The sequence below is a fragment of the Cercospora beticola genome, chromosome 9 (genome assembly GCF_033473495.1).
Source record: "Cercospora beticola chromosome 9, complete sequence".
Lineage (NCBI taxonomy): Eukaryota > Fungi > Ascomycota > Dothideomycetes > Mycosphaerellales > Mycosphaerellaceae > Cercospora > Cercospora beticola.
The window spans coordinates 2,418,495-2,445,442 of record NC_088943.1 but is presented as its reverse complement, the minus strand read 5'-3'; the positions used below and the strand labels follow the sequence as shown (position 1 = coordinate 2,445,442).

At 52.0% G+C, this 26,948-nt stretch overlaps 10 protein-coding genes across 10 annotated transcripts; 4 read left to right on the top strand and 6 right to left on the bottom strand.

Moving 5' to 3' along the window:
* Window positions 1-704: 704 nt before the first annotated feature.
* On the top strand, window positions 705-1,919 carry RHO25_013135 (uncharacterized protein; the record flags this gene model as incomplete). The annotated part of the gene is made up of 4 exons (XM_023604402.2): window positions 705-971; window positions 1,039-1,164; window positions 1,227-1,376; window positions 1,431-1,919. The coding sequence occupies 4 exons, from the start codon at window positions 705-707 to the stop codon at window positions 1,917-1,919; spliced, it is 1,032 nt and encodes a 343-aa protein (XP_023450422.2).
* Window positions 1,920-2,506: 587 nt separating this feature from the next.
* RHO25_013134 (uncharacterized protein) lies at window positions 2,507-4,473 on the top strand (the record flags this gene model as incomplete). The annotated part of the gene is made up of 8 exons (XM_065603650.1): window positions 2,507-2,591; window positions 2,642-2,727; window positions 2,786-2,973; window positions 3,026-3,332; window positions 3,389-3,694; window positions 3,751-4,103; window positions 4,156-4,285; window positions 4,342-4,473. The coding sequence occupies 8 exons, from the start codon at window positions 2,507-2,509 to the stop codon at window positions 4,471-4,473; spliced, it is 1,587 nt and encodes a 528-aa protein (XP_065459722.1).
* Window positions 4,474-4,719: 246 nt separating this feature from the next.
* RHO25_013133 (uncharacterized protein) lies at window positions 4,720-5,406 on the bottom strand (the record flags this gene model as incomplete). Its single annotated transcript, XM_023604400.2, has 1 exon — window positions 4,720-5,406. One exon carries the CDS (start codon window positions 5,404-5,406, stop codon window positions 4,720-4,722), a length of 687 nt encoding a protein of 228 aa, XP_023450420.1.
* A 645-nt stretch (window positions 5,407-6,051) lies between these two features.
* On the bottom strand, window positions 6,052-7,560 carry RHO25_013132 (uncharacterized protein; the record flags this gene model as incomplete). Its single annotated transcript, XM_023604399.2, has 1 exon — window positions 6,052-7,560. One exon carries the CDS (start codon window positions 7,558-7,560, stop codon window positions 6,052-6,054), a length of 1,509 nt encoding a protein of 502 aa, XP_023450417.1.
* A 908-nt stretch (window positions 7,561-8,468) lies between these two features.
* Window positions 8,469-9,350, bottom strand: RHO25_013131 (uncharacterized protein; the record flags this gene model as incomplete). Its single annotated transcript, XM_023604398.2, has 1 exon — window positions 8,469-9,350. The coding sequence occupies one exon, from the start codon at window positions 9,348-9,350 to the stop codon at window positions 8,469-8,471; it is 882 nt and encodes a 293-aa protein (XP_023450418.1).
* A 2,758-nt stretch (window positions 9,351-12,108) lies between these two features.
* Window positions 12,109-16,010, top strand: RHO25_013130 (uncharacterized protein; the record flags this gene model as incomplete). The annotated part of the gene is made up of 3 exons (XM_023604397.2): window positions 12,109-12,510; window positions 12,568-12,646; window positions 12,703-16,010. 3 exons carry the CDS (start codon window positions 12,109-12,111, stop codon window positions 16,008-16,010), a joined length of 3,789 nt encoding a protein of 1,262 aa, XP_023450415.2.
* Window positions 16,011-16,092: 82 nt separating this feature from the next.
* Window positions 16,093-17,544, bottom strand: RHO25_013129 (uncharacterized protein; the record flags this gene model as incomplete). The annotated part of the gene is made up of 1 exon (XM_023604396.2): window positions 16,093-17,544. One exon carries the CDS (start codon window positions 17,542-17,544, stop codon window positions 16,093-16,095), a length of 1,452 nt encoding a protein of 483 aa, XP_023450416.1.
* A 2,564-nt stretch (window positions 17,545-20,108) lies between these two features.
* RHO25_013128 (uncharacterized protein) lies at window positions 20,109-22,036 on the bottom strand (the record flags this gene model as incomplete). The annotated part of the gene is made up of 7 exons (XM_023604395.1): window positions 20,109-20,297; window positions 20,346-20,426; window positions 20,480-20,785; window positions 20,840-21,031; window positions 21,078-21,401; window positions 21,454-21,809; window positions 21,868-22,036. 7 exons carry the CDS (start codon window positions 22,034-22,036, stop codon window positions 20,109-20,111), a joined length of 1,617 nt encoding a protein of 538 aa, XP_023450040.1.
* Window positions 22,037-23,193: 1,157 nt separating this feature from the next.
* Window positions 23,194-23,961, bottom strand: RHO25_013127 (uncharacterized protein; the record flags this gene model as incomplete). Its single annotated transcript, XM_065603649.1, has 2 exons — window positions 23,194-23,694; window positions 23,752-23,961. The coding sequence occupies 2 exons, from the start codon at window positions 23,959-23,961 to the stop codon at window positions 23,194-23,196; spliced, it is 711 nt and encodes a 236-aa protein (XP_065459721.1).
* Window positions 23,962-24,661: 700 nt separating this feature from the next.
* Window positions 24,662-25,975, top strand: RHO25_013126 (uncharacterized protein; the record flags this gene model as incomplete). Its single annotated transcript, XM_023604393.2, has 1 exon — window positions 24,662-25,975. One exon carries the CDS (start codon window positions 24,662-24,664, stop codon window positions 25,973-25,975), a length of 1,314 nt encoding a protein of 437 aa, XP_023450042.1.
* Window positions 25,976-26,948: the final 973 nt, after the last annotated feature.

The following is a 26,948-nucleotide window of genomic DNA, read 5'->3' as shown; positions in this document are numbered from 1 at the left end:
CCCTGCGCCCCGCCGACAACACCGATGTTAGTCAAGATAGGATGACTCTCCCATGCCAAGACTTATGCATTGGCAGGAACTGAACAAGGAGATGGGCGGATCCTGCTGCTCCGTCGCTCTCTGAGATCTATGCCTCGAGCGTCTTTCCCTGTCCGGCACTATTTACGACCGAAGAGTTCAGCACCGCAGCAAAGATCATGCATTCTGACTGGGCAGTGACGTTGCATACCGGCCGTATGCCTACACAATGCCAAGAAACTGGGGGCGGATGCTGGGCTGAGTCGAAGCCTTAGAAATCTTGCAGTGACAGGGCATGCGAGTCTTTTAAATCATAACGAGTGTCTTGATCGTTCGTTGCTCACTGCAAAGATCTCCCTGAGCGTACACCATGGCACGATGCGATAACCCACTCGATGTTGGAGGTAAGATTATGTTCTCCACGCGGTAGATATCGACTGAAAGACCAGTAGTTCATGAAACGCCTCTGTTCAAAAATTTCACGGCCCATGATCTTCTGATCTTAATAGCTGGGGTCTGCGCACTCGTGGCATGCACAGCGTCAGCGTATCTGATCTACCAACACATCACTCACTACACGCAACCAAAGTTACAAAGACTGTAAGCAGCGCAGCAATGCTTAATATTGAGCTGAGCCAGAATAACAGGTACTGATGGCAATTTGCAGTACCATTCGCATTGTGTTCATGGTTCCGGTCTACTCCATTTGCTGCCTTCTTAGTGTGCCGTTCTACAAGCCAAGCGTTTACCTTGCTGTCATTTACGAGTTCTACGAATCACTGGTGATCGCATCTTTCTTCTTGCTCTTGTGTCGGTATATGGATCAGGACTTGGACGTGGTACGACGCGCCTTTGCCCTACTCGAGCCACGTGAATGGCTTCCACCAGTCGGGCCTTTCAGAAGATTCGTATTGCGCAGGAAATCGATGACGAGCGGCTCAACATGGTTCAATGTATGTTCACTATCAATCGCGAGTGCTTCATTTCTCTGTTGAAATAGCTGACAGTCGACTTTTGCAGAGAATTTCGACCTGCGTGCTACAATTCTGCGTCGTCAAATTCCTGGGAGCTATTGCAAAGATCATCACAGAGGCTTTCGATGTTTACTGCAAGCATTCTATGAGCTTCAAACACGCCAGAAGCTCGGTACGCTACAGAGCATCTCCAAACGGAGTGTGGTCGTTCGCTGACATCGCTGTTCGCTCTAGATCTTCGTCGTCGAGATCATCTCTCTTGTGACCGCCATGTGGACCTTGCTGAACTTTTACAAGCAGACTGAATTGGAGTTGTCCGCTCATGGTCCGCTCTTAAAATTCATGGCCATCAAACTGGTGGTGTTTCTCTTTTACGTGCAAAGTGTGAGTTATCAGGCACATCATACGTCTCTCAAAGCACCAGGCTAACAAGCACAGTTTCTGTTCAGCCATTTGACGAAGTACGATAGAGCGATGAGCCCTACAGACAGTATATCATATCCTTCTGTGGCCGTTGGGATTCCGAATACAGTTCTCTGCTTTGAGATGGCCCTTGTCTCTATTATGCACCTCTACGCCTATCCCTACAAAGTGTTCAAGGCCCATAACAACGAATCCAAGAAGCACCTCGTTGGCGAGGAATCTCAACTCAGTCAACCCGCCTATGTCACCGACGATCAGGAAGCCATCTTGTACATGTCCGATGAGCCACAACAGATCACACTCAACTGGAAGCAAGCCGCACTGGACGTCTTAAATTTCAAAGACATCTGGATAGCAGTGAAGCAGGCCATGTGTGGTCGTTTTGCTCATGGAGAGAGCAAGCGAAGTCATGGTCAGACGACACATGGGGAGGAGAACAATGCTCGAGGCGTGACAACGAACCTGTCCGAAGCACTTGTGCTCTCCCGGCAGAGGTGGCCGTGATTTGAGAGCCTGCGACTGTGGATGATGACGAGATTTGTACACTAGGACGCCTGTCAGAGTGTGTCGAACTTTTACGCACGGATAGATGTCACAATGGAAGATTTGGTTGAATGAAGTACTCCTTCCCAAGACAGATCGACATATCTTGATCTGGAGCGTTCTGTATTCGGGTTTACCAAACGGAATGACCAAGAGCTATGTGCTTAGCTATGAGCTACCAGACCTATCGTTCGGCCCAATTTACCCAGCCGGAGACAATGCAAAGTCACACAAAGGTCTTGGGAGCAACTCATCCACACATCCAAAGTTTGAAGAGTGCACCCTTGAACTAACCACGAATGCCGTCGGAGGGTTGCATTCCGGACGTGGCGTTCGTGTACCTGGATCTTGGCTGGTCAAACTTTCGGACATCAGTCGACCGATGTAAGCGCCACACTCTGGACTCACGCTTGAGCAGATGGACAGAACTCTCCATGTCTGAACATGGGATAAGTACCTGGGGTTGACCAAGCTTCTCCACGTTTCTCCATCGTTTCCCCACAATCTAGCTCGCGACTCCCACGTGGCAACACGATTCCTTCTCAGCCATGAGCGATCTCAAAGGCGATCAATACCAGATCGAGGTCTCCGGCGATGCCAGCTCCTCAGAACCATTGGAGACCAAATTCACCTGTACGCATTACTCTTCGGTCTCGGGTCGACCAGATGCTTACACGCGGCAGCACTTGGAAGATGGCAAGCAGCAAAAGTCTTCTGGAAGGCCATGCTCTTCTGCATGATCCTTAACTGGGCAGCGCTGAATGATGGCGTAAGTTTGATGATATCCATCAATTTCAGAAATCACACGAGTCTGACAAACAGAGTAGTTCCAACAACAGGTTCCCGGCAACATCATTCCACTGCCAGCCTTTGTCAATCAAATGGCAGACACGGTGATCGACGGCGAGCCGGCAGTCAGCGGCCGGATTGTATCCTTCTGGCAAGGCTTTGCAGAGATGTCAAAGATGGCGGGAATGTTTGCCGGTGGATATTTCGCGGACAAGTTCGGCCGCAAGTATGCATACTTTGTCTGTCAACTCAATCATCTCGATGTTGACAGCTACCAGGAAAGCAATGATGGGTGCTATCGCGATACTCCTCGCCGGATCAGTGGCTGAGATTGCATCTTCGAACTGGAGACACTGGTTGGGCGCTGCTGTTTTGGTCCGTCTTGGTGTTGGTCTGGCCCAGTCCATCTTGATCACCTATATCTCCGAATTGGCTCCTTTCCAGATTCGTGGCTTCATGATCGGAGCTTACCAGCTTATGCTCGCTTTTGGTCAGCTTATCTGTGCTATTGCTTCGCAATTGGTTCAGGTTCACCGGCCAAACGAATGGAGACCATTGGTTGCTACCGAATTCATCTTCACTGGTGTAAGTTGCATCGATTTGTCGCGACCACGATGACTATACTGACAAGACACTGCTAGATACTCATCCTGATGATCTGGTGGGTTCCGGAGTCCCACATCTACTATGCACGCAAAGGCAACATGGAGCTTGCGAAACGGTCCATGCTCCAGCTTTATGGCAACGCCCCAGGATACGATGTCGAACACGAATATCGTGTCATTGAGCACGGCATTGAGGCCGAGAAAGAGTTCAGCAATGCTTCTAAACATGCTTCCTTCCTGGAGATCTTCCAGGGCACAAACTGGCGCCGAACACTAGCTGGAGCTGTTGGCATCTGCAGTCAGTGGTCAGCCGGTGCTCCCATTGTCTTCAGCTATTCCACCGTAAGTCTAGGCATTGTCACTCAAACATGTACCCGATGCTGACTTGTGGTGTCTAGTACTTCTTCAAGGTTGCTGGTATGGAAGACCCGTTTATGGTCACCATCATCACCTTCGTCCTTCTCATCGTATCGATCTTTTGCTCACTGATCGCCTGCGAGTACATCGGTCGTCGGCCTCTTCTCGTTGGTGGCTGCTTCTTGATGTGCTTGTTCAACGTCGGCCTGGCTACAACAGGATTCTTCCCATCCGGAGGCGCGAAGAAAGCTGGCCTCGCATGCCTGCTGATTTGGGTCCTGTGCTATGGCGCGTCTGCAGGTCCCATCGGCTTCGTGGCATCTGGCGAAACTTCCACTCCGCGTCTGCGGGCGCAGACCACTTCATTCAACTTGGGCTGCTACGGTGCTGGCTTGTGAGTTCACTTCACCGTTGATTACTATGATGATAGCTGACGCGTCCACAAGCGTCGTGTTTCAATGGACGATTTCGTATATGATCAGCCCCGATTATGCCAATCTCGGAGTGAAAGCGATCTACGTTTGGGCAGGTCTGCTGGTCCCGACAACGCTTTTGCTGTGGATGTACTATCCAGAGGTATGCATCTGCATGCTCTTTCATCGCTCGTATGCTTGTGCTAACGATTTGTGCAGACCCAAGGACGAACATATTGGGAGTTGGACGAGCTGTACGAACGCAAGGTTCCAGCTTGGAAGTTCAAGAAGACTCAGACTTTGACTGAGCGTAGCGGACAGAAAGAAAGGTCCCGAAGTGTCGTGGCGTGAAGCGGTGTGTGATACGCATACCGGGATGGGAGGAGCCCAGCGTAATGTCTGCATTTCAGATGGGGAAAGACGGGGCGCGCACTGCGCTTGCCCATTATCTATTCTGGCAACAGATTTGCTGTAGACTCTTTACAAGACACGAGCTCGCCACCGTTCACTGTGTCTCGTTCCATACATCCACGCTGCGCTTCACTGAGGCTGCAACCGACATCCTAATGACTTGAATCGCTCCGAGGTTCTCCACTGTCAAAACGTGCAGTTCCTGTTCGGTACTTGTGTTGGCTGGGGCGTCATCTCATCTGAACTCCAGAGAAACGTCGCAATCCTGATGTGCTGAAAGAACTGCCACAACTTGGACAAGAATGGTGCCTGCGATTCTGTCGTCGATGGCTGTTTGGTACAGGCAGAGTCCGTATCATCGTCCTTTGGGTCATTGTTTCCGCCGACACCAGCTCCCGTAGACACAATGTTCCCCCAGTCTAATGGACTACTAGTGCTCTTGGGTGGTTCCGGGGTGTCCGGCACTGTTTGGTCTATAGCAGGAGGTGGTGCAGCAGCTCCAGGCTCATCAGCAGGGCCAGCAACACCTGGAGGTCTGTTCGTGACTCCTGCAGAAGGTCTTGGAGGGGTTCCAGGCGGAGGTCTTGCTGGCATTGGAGGAGGATGCGGAGGCTCAAGTGATGCTGGTGGCCTTCCACCAGGTCGTGGTAGAGCTCGATGCACGAGTGGAGTTGGCTCCACATCGGTCGAGGTCAAGAGAATCTTGATGGCAGATCTTTGCGAAACTCTCTCTGGCGAATACTGCTCGTACAAGGAGCCATCGTTTTTAAGAGCGACAGAAGTCGAAAGGATGGCGCGACTCAAGCTTGGTTGCGGCAGGCTGACAAAGAATGCGAGCAGAAGTGAAATTCTCGTCGTTGAGAGCAGCTTCATGTTTTGACAGTGGATTTCAATTTAGTTGCTAGGACGCGGCAAATCGAGTCGATAGCTCTCTGCTGATATTCCTGGCGCTTTGTGTTCTTTGGAAGACAGACTTGCTACAGGTCGATCTTTCGTGGTGGCCAAAGTGGACCGAAAAAAGGTGGACTAGATCTCAATCGGCAGTGCGTGTCTGTTCTGCCACTTTCTGTTCGGTGCTGTTTCGGCCAGCAGACATGCGGCATCCATATCGTTCTGAGCACTGCCTCGACTGTGCCGCTTCACTAGCGCAGCACGAAAGCTCTCGCCCCAAGATAGTGCTGTGTTCAAAAGGTTCGTTCCCACGTTATCCAGTGCCGAAGATGTAAGGAAGAGGCGCGGGTTTCAGGTTGGATCCATGCGCCATGCTCTTGGCGGCTATGCAGCGCGGGCGCTTAGCAGGAGCGCACTATGCGGCACAGCTTAGAGACTTACCATGCCATGTTTCACCAAGCTTCGCACAGGTTTGGAGCTGCGGGATTTGATGACAGCGCAGGCTTGTACTTATCGCTCGTGCATTGAAGGCTAGCCATGTCTGCGAGTGGTGGCGCCACGGGATATCTGTGTATTGGGTTTCCATGCTTCCAAGACTTGTTGTGACAGTCATGGTCGCTCGAACTGTCAGATCCATTGCCAGGTGCGCTCAGAGATGAATATTCCCCTGCTATAATGCGTGTTCCATTCCTTGTATTGCAGGGAACCCAAATCATGTGCGCCAAGCTTCATTAGGTGAGTTGCTAGAAACAAAGGCCAGGGCCGACGATGGAAGTAAAGAGCTCCATCGTCCAATTGCACTCCTGCCTCAACCAAAAGCTTGATGATGGTCAAATTGCCGAACTGCAGCGCCATGTGCATTGCTTGCCGACCATGGTCGCCACCGTCTCTATTGAGCACATTAGGAAATCTGTCCAGTAGGTATGCGACAAGGCCAGCATGTCCACCTTTGGCAGCAGACCTCAATGAGGGCGCAGGATCGGCGCCTTTATCGATGAGCATCTCGACCAACTCTTGGTGCCCACCTTCTGCGGCACCCTCAATTGGGAGACAGTCTCGCGTAGACCCTTTCGGGTTGAAAGTCAGGCTCGCGCCGCGACTCATCAAGAGCTCGACGAGCGCAGTATGACCTCGATATGCCGCCAAATACAGGATACTGGGGCAGTCACCGCGAGCACGGTGAATAGCCAGATTGGTCGGAATGCCAGAGTCAAGAATCATAGAGACGACCTCTTTCCTGTTGTGCTGCACTGCAACCATCATCAACTCCCTGCCCAGACCATTGAATTCTGTCCAGTGACGTCCCATGACCTTGCACAGTTCATCGATAAGATCGATACGCCCAGCTTCGCCTGCTGCTAGTATGCATCTCGAGTACTCTATGCTCGTGTCTGGTGGTCGATTTTGGGATCGGAGAAGAAGGTGAACAATCTCTGTATGTCCATGACAGATTGCCAGCCGCAAAGGGGTAGGAGGTACGCCGAATAATCGGAGTGGATATCTAGATTTTTGATCCCACTCCAGTGTAGTGGCCGATGGATTGTAAGCTTGAGCTCCGTATGCAAGTAGCAGTTTAAGAATTTCAAAATGTCCACCAGCCGCCGCGAGGTGAACTGGACGTTGGAAATAGGGCGTGACACCATCGACCTCCGCTTTGAATGGCATTTTGCTGCGACCTTCCAGCAACAGTCGCGTGAGCTCGATCTCGCCAGAAATGATGGCACCACTCAGCAGGTTCTGAGCCTCGACATTCTCGCCTTTTTCTACATTATGCTTCAATTGGACAGCACAGGCGACTGCTTCATGCCGACTGCCGCGACGATCTGCGTCAACATCGTCCAGTAAGTCGTCCAATTTTGAGTTGATGTCTGAGATGACACCAGTTTTTGTCAGGGTTTGTGATTGCCGAAGGTAGATCTTGCCTCGAAGTTTGGGATTCATGCGATTTTCCAGATGTGGTGTAGCGGTATCGTATATGCTGACCACTTGCCTTACGCAGATGGCGTGCAGAATGGACGAGTCGAATGCTCGACATACCGTTTGCAAGCACACAGCATTTTGAATTCCAATGATGACCACGAGTCCTTCGACGATAACGTCGAGGATCTCGGAAGGGCAGTCAAGGAGCGTGGGCATGACGAAAGAAGAGATACCTCAAAGCTTGGTGGTTTCCTTGTGCTTTGAAAGGGAAGACCTTGTTGGCAGGCGCAGTGCAGATAAATCACCTCGCCCACCTCTAGGCTGTAGGAATGGCTTCTATGGCCTCTGAAGTCCCAGGCAACAGCTTCCGAAGCAGATGTTGTCGCAGTGGCAGTGCTCTTCTCGGTCTCTTCCTAGGCCAATCGATTTGTCGATTTGTTCATGTTTCACCTCTTCGATGGCTATTCTGCCACTGTTGAACGAATTGTGGGGAAGAGTCATCTTATCGGGACAAACGAAGAACGTGGCGTGGGCGCTTAAGTGCACTGCCTTGCCAAGACGCAACTAAGCCCCAAACTCTTCTCTGCACTCAACCTGAAACCCGTGCCTCTTCCTGTCGTCCAGTTTCTGCAACATTGAATCAGATATCGACACAGCTTCCGCAGTCGTCTCTTATCTTGAGAGCATGCCTTCGTGCGTCCTTTACTGCAACAGCAAAGTGCAGAGAGTGCTTGGCGGCCCGACGTCAACAGACCAACGTCCTCGCCATCATGATGGCCAGGCCTTCTGCTCGGGGTTTGTGGTCTCATTCTACAACGCGAAAGCCATGCTGTAAGGTAACGTCCTGGGACCTGATCCATCATCGTAAGTCATGGGCGACTGTTGACTTGCCATTGGTCCAGGGTTTCGCGTGTTGTGATTCTGAAGTCAATGAGAAAGACGAAGCCAAATCTATGATGCGACTCAGTAGCCGCAATCGATGGGTCATGTTGAATAAGAGTGAACGACGAAGTCTTCGAGGAGCGGAAAGCCGGACGTTCACGTCTGTACGGCAGCGCGCGGTTCGCCGATTTCGTAGCGCAAGCCACGAGCAAAATCGAGAACGAGCCGTGTTCTTCCTCGTGTCAACGAAACGCTGGCTCCCATTCATGTGTTCGATCCTTGTTGCTCGCCATGAAGTCTCCGATGAGTTCCACAGCCTGCTGACGTCGAAAAGCATCTGGCCATCCGCATCGCCGGTAGACCTGTCTGACAAACTGCCAATCTAGATCAGTGAACCCAAACCACTCACCGGTCTGCGCCTTGACTTCCTCCTCGGAGATCTCCTCAGCCCGTTCAGGCACCCTATGAGCTTCCTGCGTTTCTCTTCCGGGGCAGGGGATGAGCTGGAGGGATCGATACTCCTCCTCCACTTTTTCGAAGAACTCCTTGATATCGACAGCAGGACAAGTGATGTGACGAATGATCTCCTCGGTGATCTCGCCGTGCAGGACATCAAGGATCAAGGTTCGACCACCACTTTCGTAGCCACCTGCGATGACCAATAGACGCTGGTGGTCCACGATGCCACCTTTAGAGCACCAGACCTCGCACAAGTCTTTCACGAGCTCATCCTCATTCTCAGCTATGCCATGTTGCTCCCCATTGGTATAATCAACCAATTTCGACTTGTAATGCACATGCGTAGACTTCTCGTTCTCCTTGAAGTAAGGAACCCGCCTCATCAACTCGACCACATCCTCAGATTTGTTCTCAACAATAGCCTTAGGAAGAATATCGAGATTCCAGCGTTCGGGCGGAGGGAGTTTCAGGTCCGCAGGATCGTAGTGTAAGTTCGCGAGAAACTTGTAGAAGTCTGTCAAAATAGCCGCAAGATCTTCGACGGAATATGGAGAGTACTCCTCGGTGCTGTCGTCGCTCCCTTCTTCCGATGCCTCGTCCAATGAGTTCCTGTCTGCGACATCGTGATTGAAATGGATTTCGGATGTATTCAGATACTCAACCATCGTGATGGAGACCTGTGATGATCGCAAGTTGGAGTATCAGCCGAACTTGCACAGTGAGAGAAGTTGTCTGGTGAGTCGCTCTTCTTCGGATTTGAGGGCCAGGATGAGACTGTTGACATCTTCAGCTCTGGCCTTTAACGGGCAAAATATCGCTTCGCCGCTTCAGGCTTCTGACGTCATGGCTCTTCGCCGCACAATGATGCTGCATTCCTTCAGAATCCTACCCACACAGACGCCAATGTATGTTCGTACCCCTCGTCCCGTTCTGTCGGCGCTTCGCGGACATCTTCTCATGGCCGACTTGCAAATCGGAAGGCGTATGCCGAAATAGGGGCAGAAGCAAGTACTTGGAAGGGCCAGGAGCTGGAAAGGCGCGTTGAGTGGTTCGTTTGACAAAGTAAGGCCTGAAGTTGACTCTTGCGGCATCGAGAGCATTGACCCGGACAAGTTGTTTCTGAACACATCGTCGCTTTGGCAAAAAGTGTTGAGATATGAGGGAGTCTCGTGGTGAGCTCGAAGTGGACTTTTGCATGCACATTCGGAGACAATCCTGAAGCTTGGCTCAAACATCGTCGTGTCTCCTCGCAAGGGCTGATTAGTTTTGAGCTGTTTTCTTCCGCATTCTTCGATGTTGGCGCTTCTGGATAACGTCGATGCTGTCTTCCACAAATCTGGTCACGAGTGCAGTGAATGATCCTTCGTCGCCAAGGGCGTCTCTAGCTTAGCATTGGCGAACTCATTCTGTCGTATCGTGCCTCGGTCCCGTATATAACAACCTTTGAGCAAGCCCACATCTTGCAGTTGCAGAGTTAACCTTCGATTCGTTGCGAGGCTCCATCGAATATGGCATTACCGTCACTCTTCTGGATCTTCAGCCTGCTACTGACCTGCCACGCTCAAAACGGTCAGCTGTAAGCTCATTCCATCAAGGTACACATACCTCAATCCACTAACAAGCGCCATCCAACATCAGTCGCGGACAAAACCTCACAGTCTCATTCGGGCCAGACGATGGCGCTGAATGTCCCAATGCCGAAGACCCAGCTTCTCTCACGTTTCATACCGGCAGCATCCCGCTCGGCGACATTTGTTATAATCTCGACGAAGTCTTCTCGCCATTAAACACCCTCAACGCTTCCGGCTATCATGACTATCCAGGAATCCTCTGGTCTGCATCGAACGCGCCGATCCAGTATTTTCTGGTGAATCCTTCGGCTTACAGCACAAGCACGAATTACTCGAAAATTCGGTACTCGCAGATCGCATACCACTGCTGCTTACTTTGACAGAAGCAGGGTCGCATATGGTTCGTACATGGATCTGAGCCCTAACTGCTGTTGCTTTCCGAAATGAAAAAGAGTTTCCATGAGCAGCCAGGATCTCCGTTCCAACATCGCAGCAACGTAATTCTCGCACGAAGATGCCGATGGCGAGGGAAGGGTGCCTGACCGTGGCTGAAAAATATGGCTCAGAACCTCGTTTTAGGTCGTTCGCAATGCTTCATACAGTGAAGGCTTCAACATGGCGTCCACATGGGATCTTCCGGAGTTTTGTTTCACTGAGCAGAACAGTGGTCAGCGGAAACTCAGTATCGGCAATGTAGGGCGGTTCTGGGCTTCAGGAATGCAATCGATGCTCACGACAAGTATTGCGAGACGCCAATGCTTGCGCTGCGCGACCGCATCATGATGCTGGATGGACTCTTCAACAGTATGGCCACTGCCGAATTGCGAGAATCGGCTGCGGTCAGGAATAAGATTGATGAAATTTTCCACGAGTTGTGATCACGCATCTGGCCGGAAACAAAGGGCCGCCTCCTGTGGTTGGTGAGCGCATCCGAAGAGAGTCGTGTCGAGTACCCGCAAGATCTGCACTACGATGTACCCGAGCATCGCGAGCTGTGAGTTTATAATGCCTTGTTCGAGTTCGAGCTGACAGTCTCCAGATTGCGGCCGTTATTTCACGCCTGGATCGTGTTGTGCATCATGACGCTTAAGTTGAAGAGATTCGCTCGAAGCGCATACGAAAGTTTTGCAAACCAGGATGGCAGCACGATCGCCATCCGTCCCAGACCGCAGCACGAAGAGGTCGTCCATTAGCAGTCCGCTCCCGCAGTCCAGCCATGTGACACAGGCGTTGACGAGCCACAGCAAATCGAGTGGATCGAGCGCTGGCTTGCTGAATCGGTAATTGAGGTCTCTGTGGCCATTGCCGGAAAACCCAGTGACTTCACGGTCTCATTGGCGGCTTGTTACTCCCCAGAAGATCTGTTGTCCAGAGTTGAGGTCGGACTGCCTCCCGGGCGAGTCCGCTGCCTGGACGTTTCGTTTGGAAGCACAGGTAGCGCTCCCATCACGCCGACTGCTTGGGAAGAGTATAGCCGACTCATCTGCGGGATGTTGAAACTGGGATTGATGCAAGCCCGTGGTGTTGTTGATTGGGAATGAATGGCTAGGCGCCGTGCTGTGGTGATGTTTGTGAGCAATTCATGTCAATCATCGAAATCCCGTCAAATATTGACACAGCCGAACGTCAAGTCTGAGCCGAGGCTAAATTTCCCGAGTGGAGCTCAAGCTTCATCGTGCACAGCAGCGCAAGTCTCCCCGGCGGGACCTGCATATGCAGCGGATGTGCTCTCGTCTGTGCTGCACTTCTTTGTTGCATGAGTGATGATCGTCCTCGACGCGTCCGCTCACCACCTCGCCAATGGCCCCTGCTCCCTAGCACCGCCCGCCCCATAGACGAGATCGTGCACAACATGTCGGTCGCCGGGAGAAGACCCGCCAGCAGCGGCAGCGGTGGAGGAGGAGGAGGAAGTTCGGGCACGACGGTCGAGCTGGCGGTGTTGCCGAGCTTGAAGAGCTGTCTGGTCAATTTGCCGCCGTCACTGGTCTCGCTGCTGCTGAACGCGAATACGGTGGCCCAGAATGTGGTGGTCGAGTTGCAGTATCGCCAGGCGCAGCCGGTTGGAGCGGATGGCAAGACGAAGCCTACGACGACACAGTCGGTGTTTGTGGGCTGGACGGGCATGCAATCGCAGTCAAGGCCTTCTTCAGTGATTGGAAGAGAAGGTGTCAGAGGCCCTCAAGAGAAGGATGTGGCTACAGTGGAAATAGATGCTACCTTCGCCAGGCGATTAGGTCTCAGTGGAGGCATGAAGGTGGGCAGCGAATACACAATGAGCTCTGCATTCTACACAGACTGATAAGGACGGTAGGCAAATGTCTTGTTGCACATAGACCCGCCGCAAGCTCATACAGTCAACATTGAGCCTTTGACGGCGACTGATTGGGAGAGTCAGTATCACATATTGCTGAAATCGAGATCTGGTTATGCTTACAACGTTGCGCAGTCATTGAGCTTCACTCATCCTTCCTGGAGATGAACTTCCTCTCCCAGGTCCGAGCCCTTCCTAATCCAGCAGCCGGTCACACACATCCTCTCACACTCCACCTCACGCCGACTTCCACCGCAAACATAACAGTTACATCTCTCACGCCCCCACCAGCGAGCACTCAGCCTTTTGTCAAAATATCCCCAGATGCCGAGGTTATCGTTGCACCGAAGACACGCCAGTCACAAAAGCAGAGCTCTTCCAAAGACAATCGAAGCACTACCAGCGCCGGAAGACGCAGTGCTGGTGGGAGAAGTTCAGGGAGCCAGGTGCGCCATAAGAGCGAACGTGAGATCGAGAAGACTCGCCCGCCGATCTTTTTGCGAGGTGTGACACGAGCACTCAAGAACGAGTGGTTCGAGGACGGAGGTGATGATATGAAAGATGAAGGCCTGCGGATCTGGCTCGATCGAGAGCATTTGCTTTCCAAGACACTGAGAGGCGTGACTTGGGTGGCGGTCTCTGTGATCAAACCCGCCGGATTGCAGCAGCCGGTTGACCCGCAAAGTGGACCTACTCCAGATCAGAAGCCTGCTCAGAAGGTGGTTGCGAGACTGTCGGCGTGGGATGATGCGCCAGATAGCAGGCATGTTGCACTATCTTCGCTATTGTGCGCAGTGCTGGACGCTGAAGACATCGTTGGTGGTATCGTCCGCATCGATCCTGCTCCTGCGCCACTTCCAAGGACTGCCTCAGCGCTCAAAGATCCGTCAGCACAGGCGAGCAAAGAGGCGATTGTCAAGAAGCTGAGACTCACACCCTTCTTGCAGACTGCATCTGAAAAGAAAGCTGCAGGCATTAAATTCGGCGGCGAGTCAAAGTCGGAGAAGGAGAACACCGCGCAGCAAGTCTTCAAAGCACTCTCGGCAAACAAAATCCTCGAGGGCCCTTTGACTGATGGCATGTACCTTCCGGCTTCAGACAGCTGGCCAGGTGGCATTCTGGACTTTGAGCCCGCACCTCCTGGTGATCCCTCGAAGCCAAAGACAAATTGGTTCCTTGGAGCAGAGCGAAAGCTTGATCTTTCAGTACAACAACAGACCTCGAACCAGAAAGGATCGCAGTGGCCACCTGGAGAAAAGTTACCAACGACCATTCCGACATTGGTCGGTATCGACAGTGTGATTGAACAGACTCGCAAGAGTCTATTGCATACTTCTTCCGTACTGCTGACCGGAGGTCTCGGGTCCGGAAAGACGTCTCTTGTCCAGCTTCTGGCGCATCAACTCCGCAACGAATATCTCTTCAACGTCATCTACTTCCCCTGTCGGACCATGATCAATGACGACACGCGAGTGAAGACTGCCAAAGACCACCTTAACCGCGTCTTTGCATCTGCTTCCTGGGGAGCCCGTATAGGCGGCAGAGCATTGGTCATTCTGGACGACCTCGACAAGATGTGCGCTGTAGAGACCGAGCTTGAACAGCAGAGCAACATCTTCAGCAAACAGGTCAGCGAGCTACTCTGCTCAATAGTACGAGAGTGGTGCACAAGGGACTCAGGTGTGGTCATGCTCGCTACGGCGCAAAGCAAAGAGGCTGTGAACAACATCGTAATTGGCGGGCATGTCGTTCGCGATATTGTGGCGCTCAAAGCACCTAGCAAGGATGGTCGACGCAAGGTTCTGGATCTGCTCGTCAAGCAGGCAAATAAAGCTGGTAGTCGCGACGGCGCCGAGACTGTTGTGAAGAATGGTGGACAACTCAATGCTTGGATGGAAGACTCCGACGGCGAGCAGTCGAGACCGACTTCTGCTCATGGACCAAAGGAAGCTCCTGAGGAAGACAATCCGGACCTGGATCTCCTGGAGGTTGCTGGCCAGACCGATGGATATATGCCTGGTGATCTGGCTGTTCTGGTCTCACGTGCCCGTAGTGAGGCACTTATGCGTGCAGTCAACGAAGAGGTGATCTCTGACGAGGTACTTCTGACTGATGTCGACTTTACTGCTGCGCTGAAGGGCTTCACACCAGCGTCACTGCGTGGAGTCACTTTGCACTCTTCGACAACCACATTTTCCAGCATCGGAGGATTGAAGGAAACGCGACAGACTTTGCTGGAGACACTGCAGTACCCAACCACATACGCTCCTCTCTTCGCGAAGTGTCCTCTTCGTCTGCGATCTGGTCTCCTGCTCTATGGATATCCGGGTTGCGGCAAGACCCTGCTGGCATCTGCAGTGGCAGGTGAATGCGGACTCAACTTCATCTCAGTGAAGGGGCCTGAAATCCTCAACAAGTACATTGGTGCTTCAGAGAAGAGCGTCCGAGACTTGTTTGAACGCGCAGAAGCTGCAAAGCCGTGTGTCTTGTTCTTCGATGAGTTCGATGCCATCGCCCCCAAACGTGGTCACGACAGCACTGGCGTCACAGATCGTGTCGTGAATATGCTGCTTACGATGATGGACGGTGCAGAGGGCTTGTCTGGAGTCTACGTTCTGGCTGCAACATCTCGGCCAGACCTGATCGATCCAGCTCTGCTCCGACCTGGTCGTCTGGACAAGTCGCTGATCTGCGATATGCCGAACGAAGAAGACCGACTCGATATCTTGCGAGCGACAAGTGACAAGCTGCATCTCCTCCCGGATCTCACGAGCGAAGATAACACTGGACCAGAGTCCATGCACGAAGTAGCACGTCGCACCGATGGCTACTCTGGCGCTGATCTGCAAGCCGTCATGTACAACGCTCATCTGGAAGCTATTCACGACGTCCTAGGCCCGTCCACCGAGAACGCCACCCTTGAATCCGAGAAGAAGAGTAACCGAAGATCTGGAGGCAAGAGCCACGACTTTAGCTACTTCAAACTTGGGCAAGTGAACGTCTCACAAGATAATTCCCCCGCCGCTCTCGCCCAACAAACAGCCGAACGAGCAAATATCGCAGAAAAGCTCAAAGCCCTCCAACTCGCTCGCAAGAAGGCCAAAGCGGAACGTAGCGCCGCACGCTCCTTTGTCCCTGCCAGACCAAGCAGTGCACTGAGCCATCATCGCAGCTCTTCCGCCCTTTCCAATCAACGACCAGGTTCGGCTTTGAGCCAGAACGTTTCCTCTAGTCATCAGACAAATGGTGACAAAGCAAACGACGAGCCTATCATCACGTGGAAACATCTGGAGAAGAGTCTACAAGAGACGAGGTCGAGTATTAGTCGACAGGAGAGGTTGCGATTGGAAAGAATATATCGTGAGTTCGTGGTTGGGAGGAACGGAGATATGCAGGATGGGCAGGGTGGGACGGAGATCGGGGGACGGACGAGTCTGATGTAGGATGATGGTGTACGAAGTATCATTTCCCCGTTGAACCGTCGCGCCTTCTGAGGTTCATTACAGATGTCTTCAAAATTCAATCTCACCACAAGCCCAACCAACTCCCACCAGTCGACTGATCCTCCAACTTCTCACCTTTCTTCCACGTCGCCTTCGCAGTATCCCACTTGGCCACATTCTCCAACTTCGGCGGATTATACCTCCAACCCGCATCCATCCAATTTGGCAGCCCGACTACTGTCCTCGAATGGCTGAAGGCATCGAATCCTGCTTTGCCGTGATAAGCACCAGTCCCGCTCTCGCCAACACCACCAAATGGCGCCCCAGGGACACCGGCATGGACAGCGACATCATTGATCGTCACACCACCACTCGTCGTGCGATCAAGCACATGATCAATCTCCTGCTGCTTTGTGGAGAAAATGTACAATCCCAAAGGATGCGGCATTGTACCGATTGTCGCAACAGCTTCTTCAGTCGTGGCCTTGAGGACGGGAACAAAAGGCGCGAAGAGTTCTTCCGACATCAAGGAATCCTCAGTCGTGACATCCGTGATGATAGCCGGGTGAGCGAATTTCGTGGAAGCAACGTGTTCGCCTCCGTAAGCAATCTTGCCATTCGTACGGCTCAAGAGGTCTGTGACGCGAGTATAATGATTATCCGAAATGATATGTGCAAGCCAGGAATCATCTTTAAGCATCTCTTTGAACCAGGATTGCAACCGAGAGACGAATTCGTCGTGGATTGAGGGATCAACGAAAACGTGGTTAACGTTGAGACAGATCTGTCCAGCATTGGTGAGTTTGAAATTCGCGATACGTTTTGCTGCGAGGTCGATGTTCGCGCTCTTGGTCACGATAGCGGGCGCTTGTCCACCGAGTTCAAGGACTGTCGGCGTCAAATGTTTCGCTGCTGCGGAAGCGATGATTCGACCGACTTTGGCGCCGCCGGTGTAGAAGATATGGTTCCATTTATGTTCGAGCATGAAACCTGTTTCCTTTGCTCCGCCTGTTGCGACGCGGATGGCGGAGGGGTCCATATACTTGGATACGAGCTCGGCGAGGAGTGAGGAGACTGCTCCTGCTAATTCGGAAGGTTTCATCATGACGCAGTTTCCTGCTGCGATGGCTGGGACGACGGGACCGAGAAGTGTGACAAGAGGAAAATTCCAGGCTCCGATTATGAGGCAGACTCCAAGAGGTTCTTTCCTCAAGTAGGCTCCGCCGAATCTTCCCATCAGGATACCAGCCCCTTCCACGGGTTGGCCTTTGGCCCAGGTATCGATGTTGTCGAGAGCTTCTTTGATGTCTTTCTTGACGCCGCCGACATCGTACATGCGGCATTCGGCTTCAGTGCGGTTGAGATCTGCTGCGAAGGCTTTGACAATGGCGTCTGTGTTTTCTTCGATCAACCACCAGAGCTGCTTCAGCTGCCATTTTCGCCACCGGATGTCTTTGGTCTTGTGGGTGGCATAAGTGGCATTGAGAGTGTCATATGCGGACTTAAAGTCTTGCTGGGAAGTATATGTGGCCATGTTTGATGGCACTTCGGCGTTGGAGTGAGCAGACAAAGGTATGCTCGAGACTGCAAGTCGACATGTCGTTTATGATGGCAAGCTGCGAAGGATGCGCTAAATAGCTCGGTAGGTTACACGCCCCACTGCTTGCCAAAGCTGGCACGGCTGGATGCGAGGTGCTATACGTAGTGGGTAATGATCAGTCGTTAGCTCCGTTCCGTGAAGGAAGCCACGCTTGTGATTGTGGAGCTCTACAGTACTTGTCAGTATGCTCGACGTCGCCCTTGCATAAGTCCGCCTCATTGCATGCGAAGGCATTGTGAAATACCAAGCCTGGATGTGCACACAATTTGGGCTTCCAGCTTGCTCCAGAGCCGAAGAGGAGACGGCTCGAGCAGCATGTACAACTTGTCTGTTATTGACAACGATGTCCGCAAGGACGTATAGGGAAGAAAAGAAGCTGGAGTCCACACAAAGATGTTCGCTGCATAATGCACAAGCTATGTATGTACGGAAATGCTGCATCGATCGCTTTTGCGTCGTTTCATTATCTCTCATTGGGTGGCATTCCAATTGTGCAGAAAGAGCTCGAGAGTCGATTAAGGAGACGAGGGGTGTTGATGTTGAACGAGGTAGGCAGACCGGTAGTCGATATGTGATCAGCAGGTGAGAAACATACCCGCTCTTGAGCACGTTCTCCAAGTCCACTCGGAGTCGTTGGCTCTGATCTCGAATTGAATTCAGGTCGGCTCACCAGCAATTGCTTGATACGTGCTGTACAGCGCTTATACTTCCGTGATACACGATGATCAGCTCCTGGTTCATTCAGGACCTAGAGCTTCCCACCCTGGCCCATCGTCAGGGCAAGATGCAAGATTTTACGCATACCAAGGAAGAGAGGTGAACATCCGATGCATTGCCCGATAAGCTCTGCATACTTCCATGCTATCTGAAGCAACAATGACTATCAATGCGCATGCGAAGCTTTGATTCCTACTCGGGGATCCCTACTGCCTCCTTCCAGATAGCCCAATATGGCTGCAGCAGGAAGTCGTGGAGCCAAAAATAAAATCATTGTCCTTTTGTTGAACATGCCTTGAGCTTTCTTATGCTTCTGTATGCCTACTGTATCTTGGTCCTGGCCTCAGCTCCTATTATTCAGGGGATATGACCCTTTTGCTGGGACCCAAATAACAGGCTGTCCGTTCACATCACAACGCCCCCGGATCGATGGTGTGCCTCATTTGTGCATTGGACGTCGAGGAGTGAGCGGCCGTTGCTAGTCCTCTGCGCGTGCGATTAGCTTCGAGGTCATTCCAAGAGCAAAGCGAACTATAGCCTACCTTGGGTGCTTTCTCCTATTCTTCTATGGGCAGCCTCGAACACATTTGCCTTCATCATTGATTGATGTGCAGCATACGCCCGTTGAGAACCAGATTCCCTGCCAACACCTATGGCAGCTTTCCTCGTTGCAACCGCTTGCGCAACCGATCGCATATCTTTCCTCCACTTGGGCGTGGACGATTGATGCGAGGAGGGCAAGAATGATGGTAAACTTCATGGTGGCAATTGCAGTAAGTTTTGAAAGGCGATTCAATGAATGTTGGTAAAGTTAGGAAGTTCGCACGCAGCATCAATAGTAGGTCTGCACAGCATATTGTAGACTGTACCCTTCGAGGGCCCTCGCAAAAACTTGCCGCGACACCATACTAGCGGATCTGCTAGATTTCTGGCGAGAAGCTCCGAGATGATGATAGACGATCGCACGCAATTGCCTTACAGGTCAGTAAGCACTATTGAGTCTTCCCCTATAGCGCGCTCAGCGAAGTAGTTGTGCACACACTTCGCACGCTTATGGTCGCGGTCGTACGTCGCTATGCCCATGCGTTGAGCAGTATCAAATTTCCCGCTGGCTTATGTCGATGTCATCGGACGCTCACTACACCGCATCCTTATCATGCTGCGGCGACATTGAAGAAACGGGTGGAGTGTCGGTCGATGATGAGAAGGCGACCGCATGTTTCTCCCGGCCTCTGGGACTGATTCTTGTACGTCCTTATGGTCCATCCGGGTCTCCACCCTGCTGTCAATCCGAGACATTCATGATTCCCAAAAGTGTGGTGATGGCGCTGCCTCTGGCCATGAAGTATCACTGTTGTTACGGTGCTCTCGTTCTGCAGGTGATGGCGTCGATCATGATGGACAAGTACGTTGAGCTTGGGTGACTGAAACAATCAAAGTGGTATTAGTGACGGACCTCAGAAGGATCCCGGGGCTTGATCGTCTCCCTAGAGTCAAAGTCGGGCGACCGGGGCCGCTGTCTGTCTCGAGAATGATGGCGAAAGTGCGCGTCGGTGCCATGGTCGGAGAGCAGCAACAATCATTGGTCCGCCAGTATTCCAGACCAAGAAATGTCACAGGTATGCCCTACGAATGCCCTAGGGATGGAAGGGCATGATTTAGCCAAAAGGATGGTATTGGTGGACCGTATTTCGGGCCCGTTGGTCAACTTAGGGCAGTGAGGCACTGACACGAAAAAGTTTCGTAGCTCATTCCTGTTTGAGGGCAAGTTTCCGCTTTCATTAGCTGTCGTTATCTCCGCAAGTCATCATATACTTCTTCCGTCCTGATGCGATCCAATACAGACCACATACGAGCACACAGATTCCGAAGATAGCAGGAGCCCAATTCATGTTCTCAATATTTCCCACCACTGGTACATATTGAGGGAACAGGAACAACAGCATGGTTGTGCAGGCCCAGGCTGCGGACTAAAACAACATCAGCGGTGATCTAAGACTTCAATATGGTGGCTTTACGATGTAGTTAATCAGAAGCCCGCATTGGCCTAGATCGAACCAGGGCCGCGGAGGAAGTATCTTTCGCCCGCGACACAACACCTGCAAAGACGATCAGCCATCTGAGCAACTCACTTTCAATCATCGACACTTACACAGATGACGGGCACAGCGTATGCTATCTGCAAAGTGAGACTGCCACCAGAGATGAGCGCCCAGAATGCAAGATCGCTGAACAGTATGAGACAGCCTGAGCTCGTCAGTATTGATGTAAGCACAATCAAAGAAGGTGACCTGCCTGCTACAACATTCAAGAACAGTACTGCAAACATCGCCCGCAGAGGCGTGCCAAACCTTTTTGAGACATGCGAGAAATATCTCGGGAATGGGAGGCCATTGTCCTTTGCCATACGCCAAGCCAGTCTAGAGCCAGCTGTGTTCGTATGGACGATGATGAGATACTGCATGATACTTTTAGCAAGTTGCATGTTGTCATTGACACAACGCTCACTCACATTGAGGCCCATATTGACGATCGAGCAGAATGTTCCACCTCCGATCACGGATTCGGTGGTGTCGACGAACCAGGTGAAGTATGGCAGGGTTGTCTGCATCTCGCTCTGCCAGTTGCCTGTAGTGAAACCCATAACAATGGCACTTGTAAAGGAGATGACAGTACTGATGACCATCGACCAGATCATGACTCTCTGTACCAAAATCAGCGCGATTCACGGCAGAATACATTCCACTCACCGGTCCGTCTTTGGCAGGATTCTTCATCTCCTCCACAAGATGCGTTGTGCTATCAGTACCATAGAGGCCGTACATCGGCACATACATCGCCATGAAGAAGAGCCATCCAGATGATGACCAGCCGCTCTCATTGATGAATTTGGTGAAGACAAACTCGGTACTGTTGCGAGGGGCCATGGCGAGAAAGACTGCCATCCATACGGCGAAGCCAGTCATGTTGAAAATTCCTCCCCATAGCGATAGATGAGGAAGAATGCTTGGGGTGAGATTTGTCACAACTGGGCCCAACAGGAACACAATGTAGATAAGGAATGTCATCCACGGCTGGAAATAAGTCAAAATTGAGCGCTCTTGCGGATAATACCATAAGACTTACCTTCCAAGCGACATCCGGATACTGATATTCGATGAAAGCCGACATGATCTCCGCGCTGTTGACTGCAGAGCTCGAAGACGTGCTGATCTCAGAGATGAGAACGCACCACCCGACGACGTACGAGAGGAATCTCATGTAACGTGCAGGAGCCACTCTCTGCGTATAGAATTGTTGACCTCCAGCATGGGGCCAGATTCCAGCATACTCGGCGTGAGAAGCCATGAGAAGAGTCTGACCAATGCCGACAATAATGGTTGTATAGATCATCGACATCGGGCCACCGAGTGTGAAGACATAGTCGTATAAGACGATATTGCAGGACCACGTTGTGAGAATGGTAGTCTGAAGGGCAAGCACTGGATGCAGAGATATGAGCGATTATCTTCTCACGCATTGCCGTTGGGGTATACTCACAAGTCCAAAATGTGTGCGTCCGCCTTAGCTCTGGCTGATGTCCTAGAGCCTTCAGTTGCTCATCGGCAGACATTATGCTACCGCCATCTTCGTCACCAACAACGATGGCCGATTGCTGTGTTGCCACTGCTCCTGTTGGAGCATGGTGCTTGAAGGATTCGCCACTCATCTCGCAGTGCAATTTTTTGTCGGTCGCAGCTATCACAGTCAATGGAAAGGTTGCTCTGCAACAGAGTATTCATCGTTGACCCTGGGGATGATGCATCGCCCTTCCTCTTGTATCTTCAATCACTCATCTTCTTTCAGTCGAACGTCACAATGGCCGGACAGGAAGGTGCCATAGGGCCGCCGGCGAGGCCATGGGTCGGCGAGAGAAGAAAGATAGACTTGTCGCTTAACCACGTGGCAGCCCACGCACGGCCGAACAGGAATCTGTGGTAGACGCAGGTTAAGCATCAGCCCTGGTCTTGAATAGGCTCAGCTGAGTCCCTTTTGAGCAAAGTGCTTTGATGAGATGTCTCGGAATACCATCATGCTTGACAGGTGGCGTTGAAGGAAGATCCCGCTGGCGTGCCAAAGTATGTCTTGACGGGATGTCGGGTGATATACTTGATACGTCTTGCGAACCAAGAACTTCAGAATTATCGCAGGATTGCTGGCGCGTTGCACACAAGTATTTAGAACTCTTTCCTGTTGCCATTGAGCAGAACGCATTCCGCACCCAAGTCATGTTTGATGATGGCAGTGGAACACCTTTTCCACAGCGGTGGTGGCTTCAAGCCACCCGCTACTAGCCCGACCAGCTGATGTGTACCACCGCGAAGTTATTGGTACCTCGGCCAGACCGAGAGTTTGCGCAGCAATGAGAACACACTAGTAGAGCTGTGCAGTTCGATGGAATGTCACGTAGTAATCATAGAAGGTGCATGGCCATCATGATGTACATTGATGGTTGGCATCGGTACGTTGATACGGTGCGTTGAGCAGTGACAGTTGGAAAAGCGGTGAACCCGCAATGAGAACTGCTCGAAGTTGAAGGGGCCATTGGAAGGAAGCTGGAAGGAATGTACCTGCACATCCTTCTGAACATATTTCAGTTGCGAATTTGGAGCTTTCGTCTGTCGTCCCCTGCGTCTGCTTTTCGTCCCTACGCTGCCGGAGGTACGCGAACTCCCAGTGTCTGCGCCCCGAGCTTCCCAGTCGGGCGCTGGGACGAGAGAAGTAAAGAGAAAGAAGCATAAGTGCGTTCTGGATGGGGCGACCTGATATTTCGGTTTGGGAAAGAATACAGTAGCTCAGCACGGACAAGGGCAAGGTCTTCATTTCCTAATATTGAGGTGGTACCAGTCGACTGTGGCACTCGCCAATCGCGATCATAGGACTCGATATGCGTCGTATATCACTGCATCCAATCAGCTCAACGTTCGCGGGTTCGCCATGCGTGGTGGCAACATTAGCCCGCAATTGAGGACGCGTCAGGCTACTGAAGACATTCTCCAGGGGAGAAAAGAGAAAGTGAAACTCACCTTCCGCCCCCCTTCTCGCACCACTCCCAATCCACATTCCTGTGTTCACCTTTTCCGCGTATCTCTGGTCTCCCGTCTCCAGCTTCACACTTAACCGGAAGCTATACTCACTTGCCTTCACTGTGTCCGCTTCTTCCGGATTGAACAATTTCTCCATGACTTCCTTGGGACCTGTCCGCCATCCGGTAGTTTGCACTGTGATGTACGCGGGTTCGGGATCGGAAGTCTTGAGAAGGTAGTTGGTCGTGACATATGTGGATAAACTGTCTGAAAGGACGAGTTGGGAGTCTTGGCCGCCGGGCTGCAGAGAATTGTCAATCTAGGTGTAAAGCAGAATGTTTGAAGGGAGTGGTGTTACCTCCACTGTTCCTGATCCCCACGATGCTGTCCATGTCCCGCCAGAGAATGAAATCCAGTTCCGTTTGCCCCATGGTCCTTCTCCTACCGGGATGAGAGGATTGAGCTTCGCAGACATGCGGAAGTCAAGCGCAAGCTTGGGGACTGGAAGTGTGAGTTTACTGGCAGAGGATTCGGGTGGAAAGGTTTGTCGAAGGCGTTGTTGGTCCATGGTCGCTAGAGGTCCCTCAGAAGTTCTGGGCTATATTTGCTGTGATATTGCAAGTCAAGTCAGCTTTCACTGCGATCCTACATGGGTCTGGCAAACGAGCTCCAGGCATTGAAGCCCTGCTACCCGACGTCATTCTGCTTGCTAGTACTGGCGTCGTGAATGCTAGTCAGGACCATGCATGCTGCAACTGCTAGATGTCAAGCGTCTGCCGGTAGACTAGATTAAGTAAAGACGACCGGTGTCATCGGAAGTAACACATTTTCAAGCATCTTGTCATTTGAGATGAGGGGACATCTGAGGCCGTGAAAAGCACGCCCTTCTCGCCCCGCACTGGGGATGAATGATCGCCGTGTCGACTGCATAGAATTCGGAACCAACTACAGGAGTCAGCATTCTTTCCATGATGACTCTGCGTTTGGAACCTGTATCGCCGTTTGTTAGTCCGAGCACGGAGATGGCGACGAAGAAGGTGGGCGACGTGGACGGCAAATGCTTCGGCAACGCCGGCCGGAGCCCTGATTCCTCCAAACATCCCCCAGCTCTCACCTCTCACATCCTGGAGATGCAAACCGGCATTCTATGTCGCAACTTGAGACCGAGAGACCGAAGCTAGTCTCCTGCTGCTCATGGTATATAGCTGCAGCATAGCTGACCACTCGTAAGTTTCGAAAAGCTCCTCACTTGTCCAGATCCATCAGCCATGACGAACGCCCAACGGACCACCTCATCCCCTCTCGACATCACAGTCGTCGGCGCTGGTATCAGCGGCCTCTGCACTGCCATATCATGCGCGTTAGCAGGCCATCGAGTCCTCGTTCTCGAAGGAGCGAGGGAACTGGCCGAGATTGGTGCGGGCTTTCAAATTACACCGAATGGATCGAGAGTCTTCAAGCAATTCGGCATTCTTGATAAGCTCGAACCGCAGGCTGCAGAACCAAGATCCTTGATCGTAAGAAGATGGCAAGACGGTAAGGTTCTATCGAACACGGAAAATTTCGGGCATGAGATGAGAAGGAAGTATGGAGCGCCGTTCTGGGATTTGCATCGCGTAGATGTACAGAGGACGCTTGCCGAGCGTGCCAAAGAGTTGGGTGTTCAGATCAGGCTCGGGGCGAGAGTGGAAGATGTGGATTTTGAAAATGCCAAAATTGTGCTGAAGAATGGGGAAGTGCTGCAAGCAGACCTGCTTGTGGGAGCAGATGGACTGTGGTCGATATGCAGGCAAAAGTTCCTGGCCATGCAAGGGAAGAAAGAAGACGCCCCGCTTCCCACAGGGGATCTTGCGTACAGGATCGTACTGAATCTTGACGACGTGGAAGATCCCCAGATTCGGGACATTATCTCGAATCCATCAGCTCAGTTCTGGATTGGGCCGGAAGCCCACGTCGTCGCGTACTCCATACGCAATGGCACAATGTTCAACATCGTTCTGCTTGTCCCAGATAATCTGCCGTCTGATGTCGCGAGGCAAGAGGGCTCCACGGATGAGATGCGAGCCATATTCAAGGACTGGGATCCTATTCTCAATCGTTTCCTGGACCATGTGACATCCATCGACAAGTGGAAGTTGATGCATCGACCAGAGCTCGACAGCTGGATCAGCCCCAAATCCAACTTTGTGTTCGTCGGAGATGCCTGCCACCCAATGTTGCCCTACCTTGCTCAAGGCGCAAACTCCAGTGTGGAAGATGGCGCTGTCCTGGGGAGTATCCTGGGCGCGCTGGAGTCTAAGGATCAGCTGCCTGCCGCTCTCAAGCTCTACGAGCAATTGCGTAAGAAGAGAGGCGAGACTATTGTGAGAGAAACTTTCGCTCAAAGGAATGACTTCCACATGCCAGATGGACCGGAACAGCAGAAGCGGGACAAGCTGATGCTGTCTCAGCTGGGCAAGGACATCGAAGTCAAGTTCCCAAGTCGATGGCAATGTCCGGAAGTGCAGCCTTGGTTGTACGGATACAATGCTCTCGAGGAGACCAACGCTGCTCTGAAAATTCGTCCGCTGAGTGCTTCGTAAGGTATCCAGAAGGCCTATCGTTCCATCGGTACATCTCCTGCTGTTCTATGGCAAGTGGCCAAATCCTTGACATCATATTTTTGACCTTCAGCAAATCGTGTGCAGGGCGGAGCTCGTCTCTGTGGTGCTGCTCGTGGCGTTATAGAAGTTCGCCTCTCCGTTTGCTGCATATCTCATGCACATTTCCCGGCCTCTTCACTTTCGGGCTTGAATCTTGGCATGGTCCCACAACAACCTTTAATAGCCACAGCACACCGTCTTGTTCACATCAACCTCAATCACGAGGACGCGATCATTCACATTGTCGCCAGTACGAGCACCACGGGCCCTTACCGAGAGCGCCTTGTGAGTCTCGTTGCGACCATCGCCAGCTCCGTCTTCGACTACAGACATCACTTCGAACACCATTGTACCTGCGCGACCAGTGGTATCAAGCATCAATTCAGACTGAACGGCCTCGAGGCGAAGAGTTTGTCTCACATTGTGCTCGAGTTCGTGAAGGAAGATCCAGAAAAAGCGCGAAGTACTTCTTCTTCAACATGCTGCCATCGCTCCTGTGCCCAGCACTTACATGGAAGCCGATGTTGTCCAACTTGGGTCTTACTTCGGAGGGACCTGAGGCAGGTGGGAACCCGCCTGTTTTTTTCTTTTGAGGAGGCTCGTGCGCTGACTGTTAGCAGGAGGAGTTTTCGCCACTTTACAGAGCAAGATTGGCACTCCATGGCCCATGCCAATGATGCAGAGTGCTCAAATGGGCGGATGGGGTGAACCCATTATGGACAGATCCATACAAGCTTATGCCCTCTTCGAGGCTTATGTCCTCTTCGAGGTCTGTCCGGCTGCTTTTGGCGAGCAGTTTGAGCCTCCCAGCGGCACGCAGGCCCCTCCCCCAGTAATCTATTTGTAAAGATGGGGGAACACGCAGCACGAGCGAGGTTGCCACGTGGTTGAGCATCTCACGAACGGACACTGC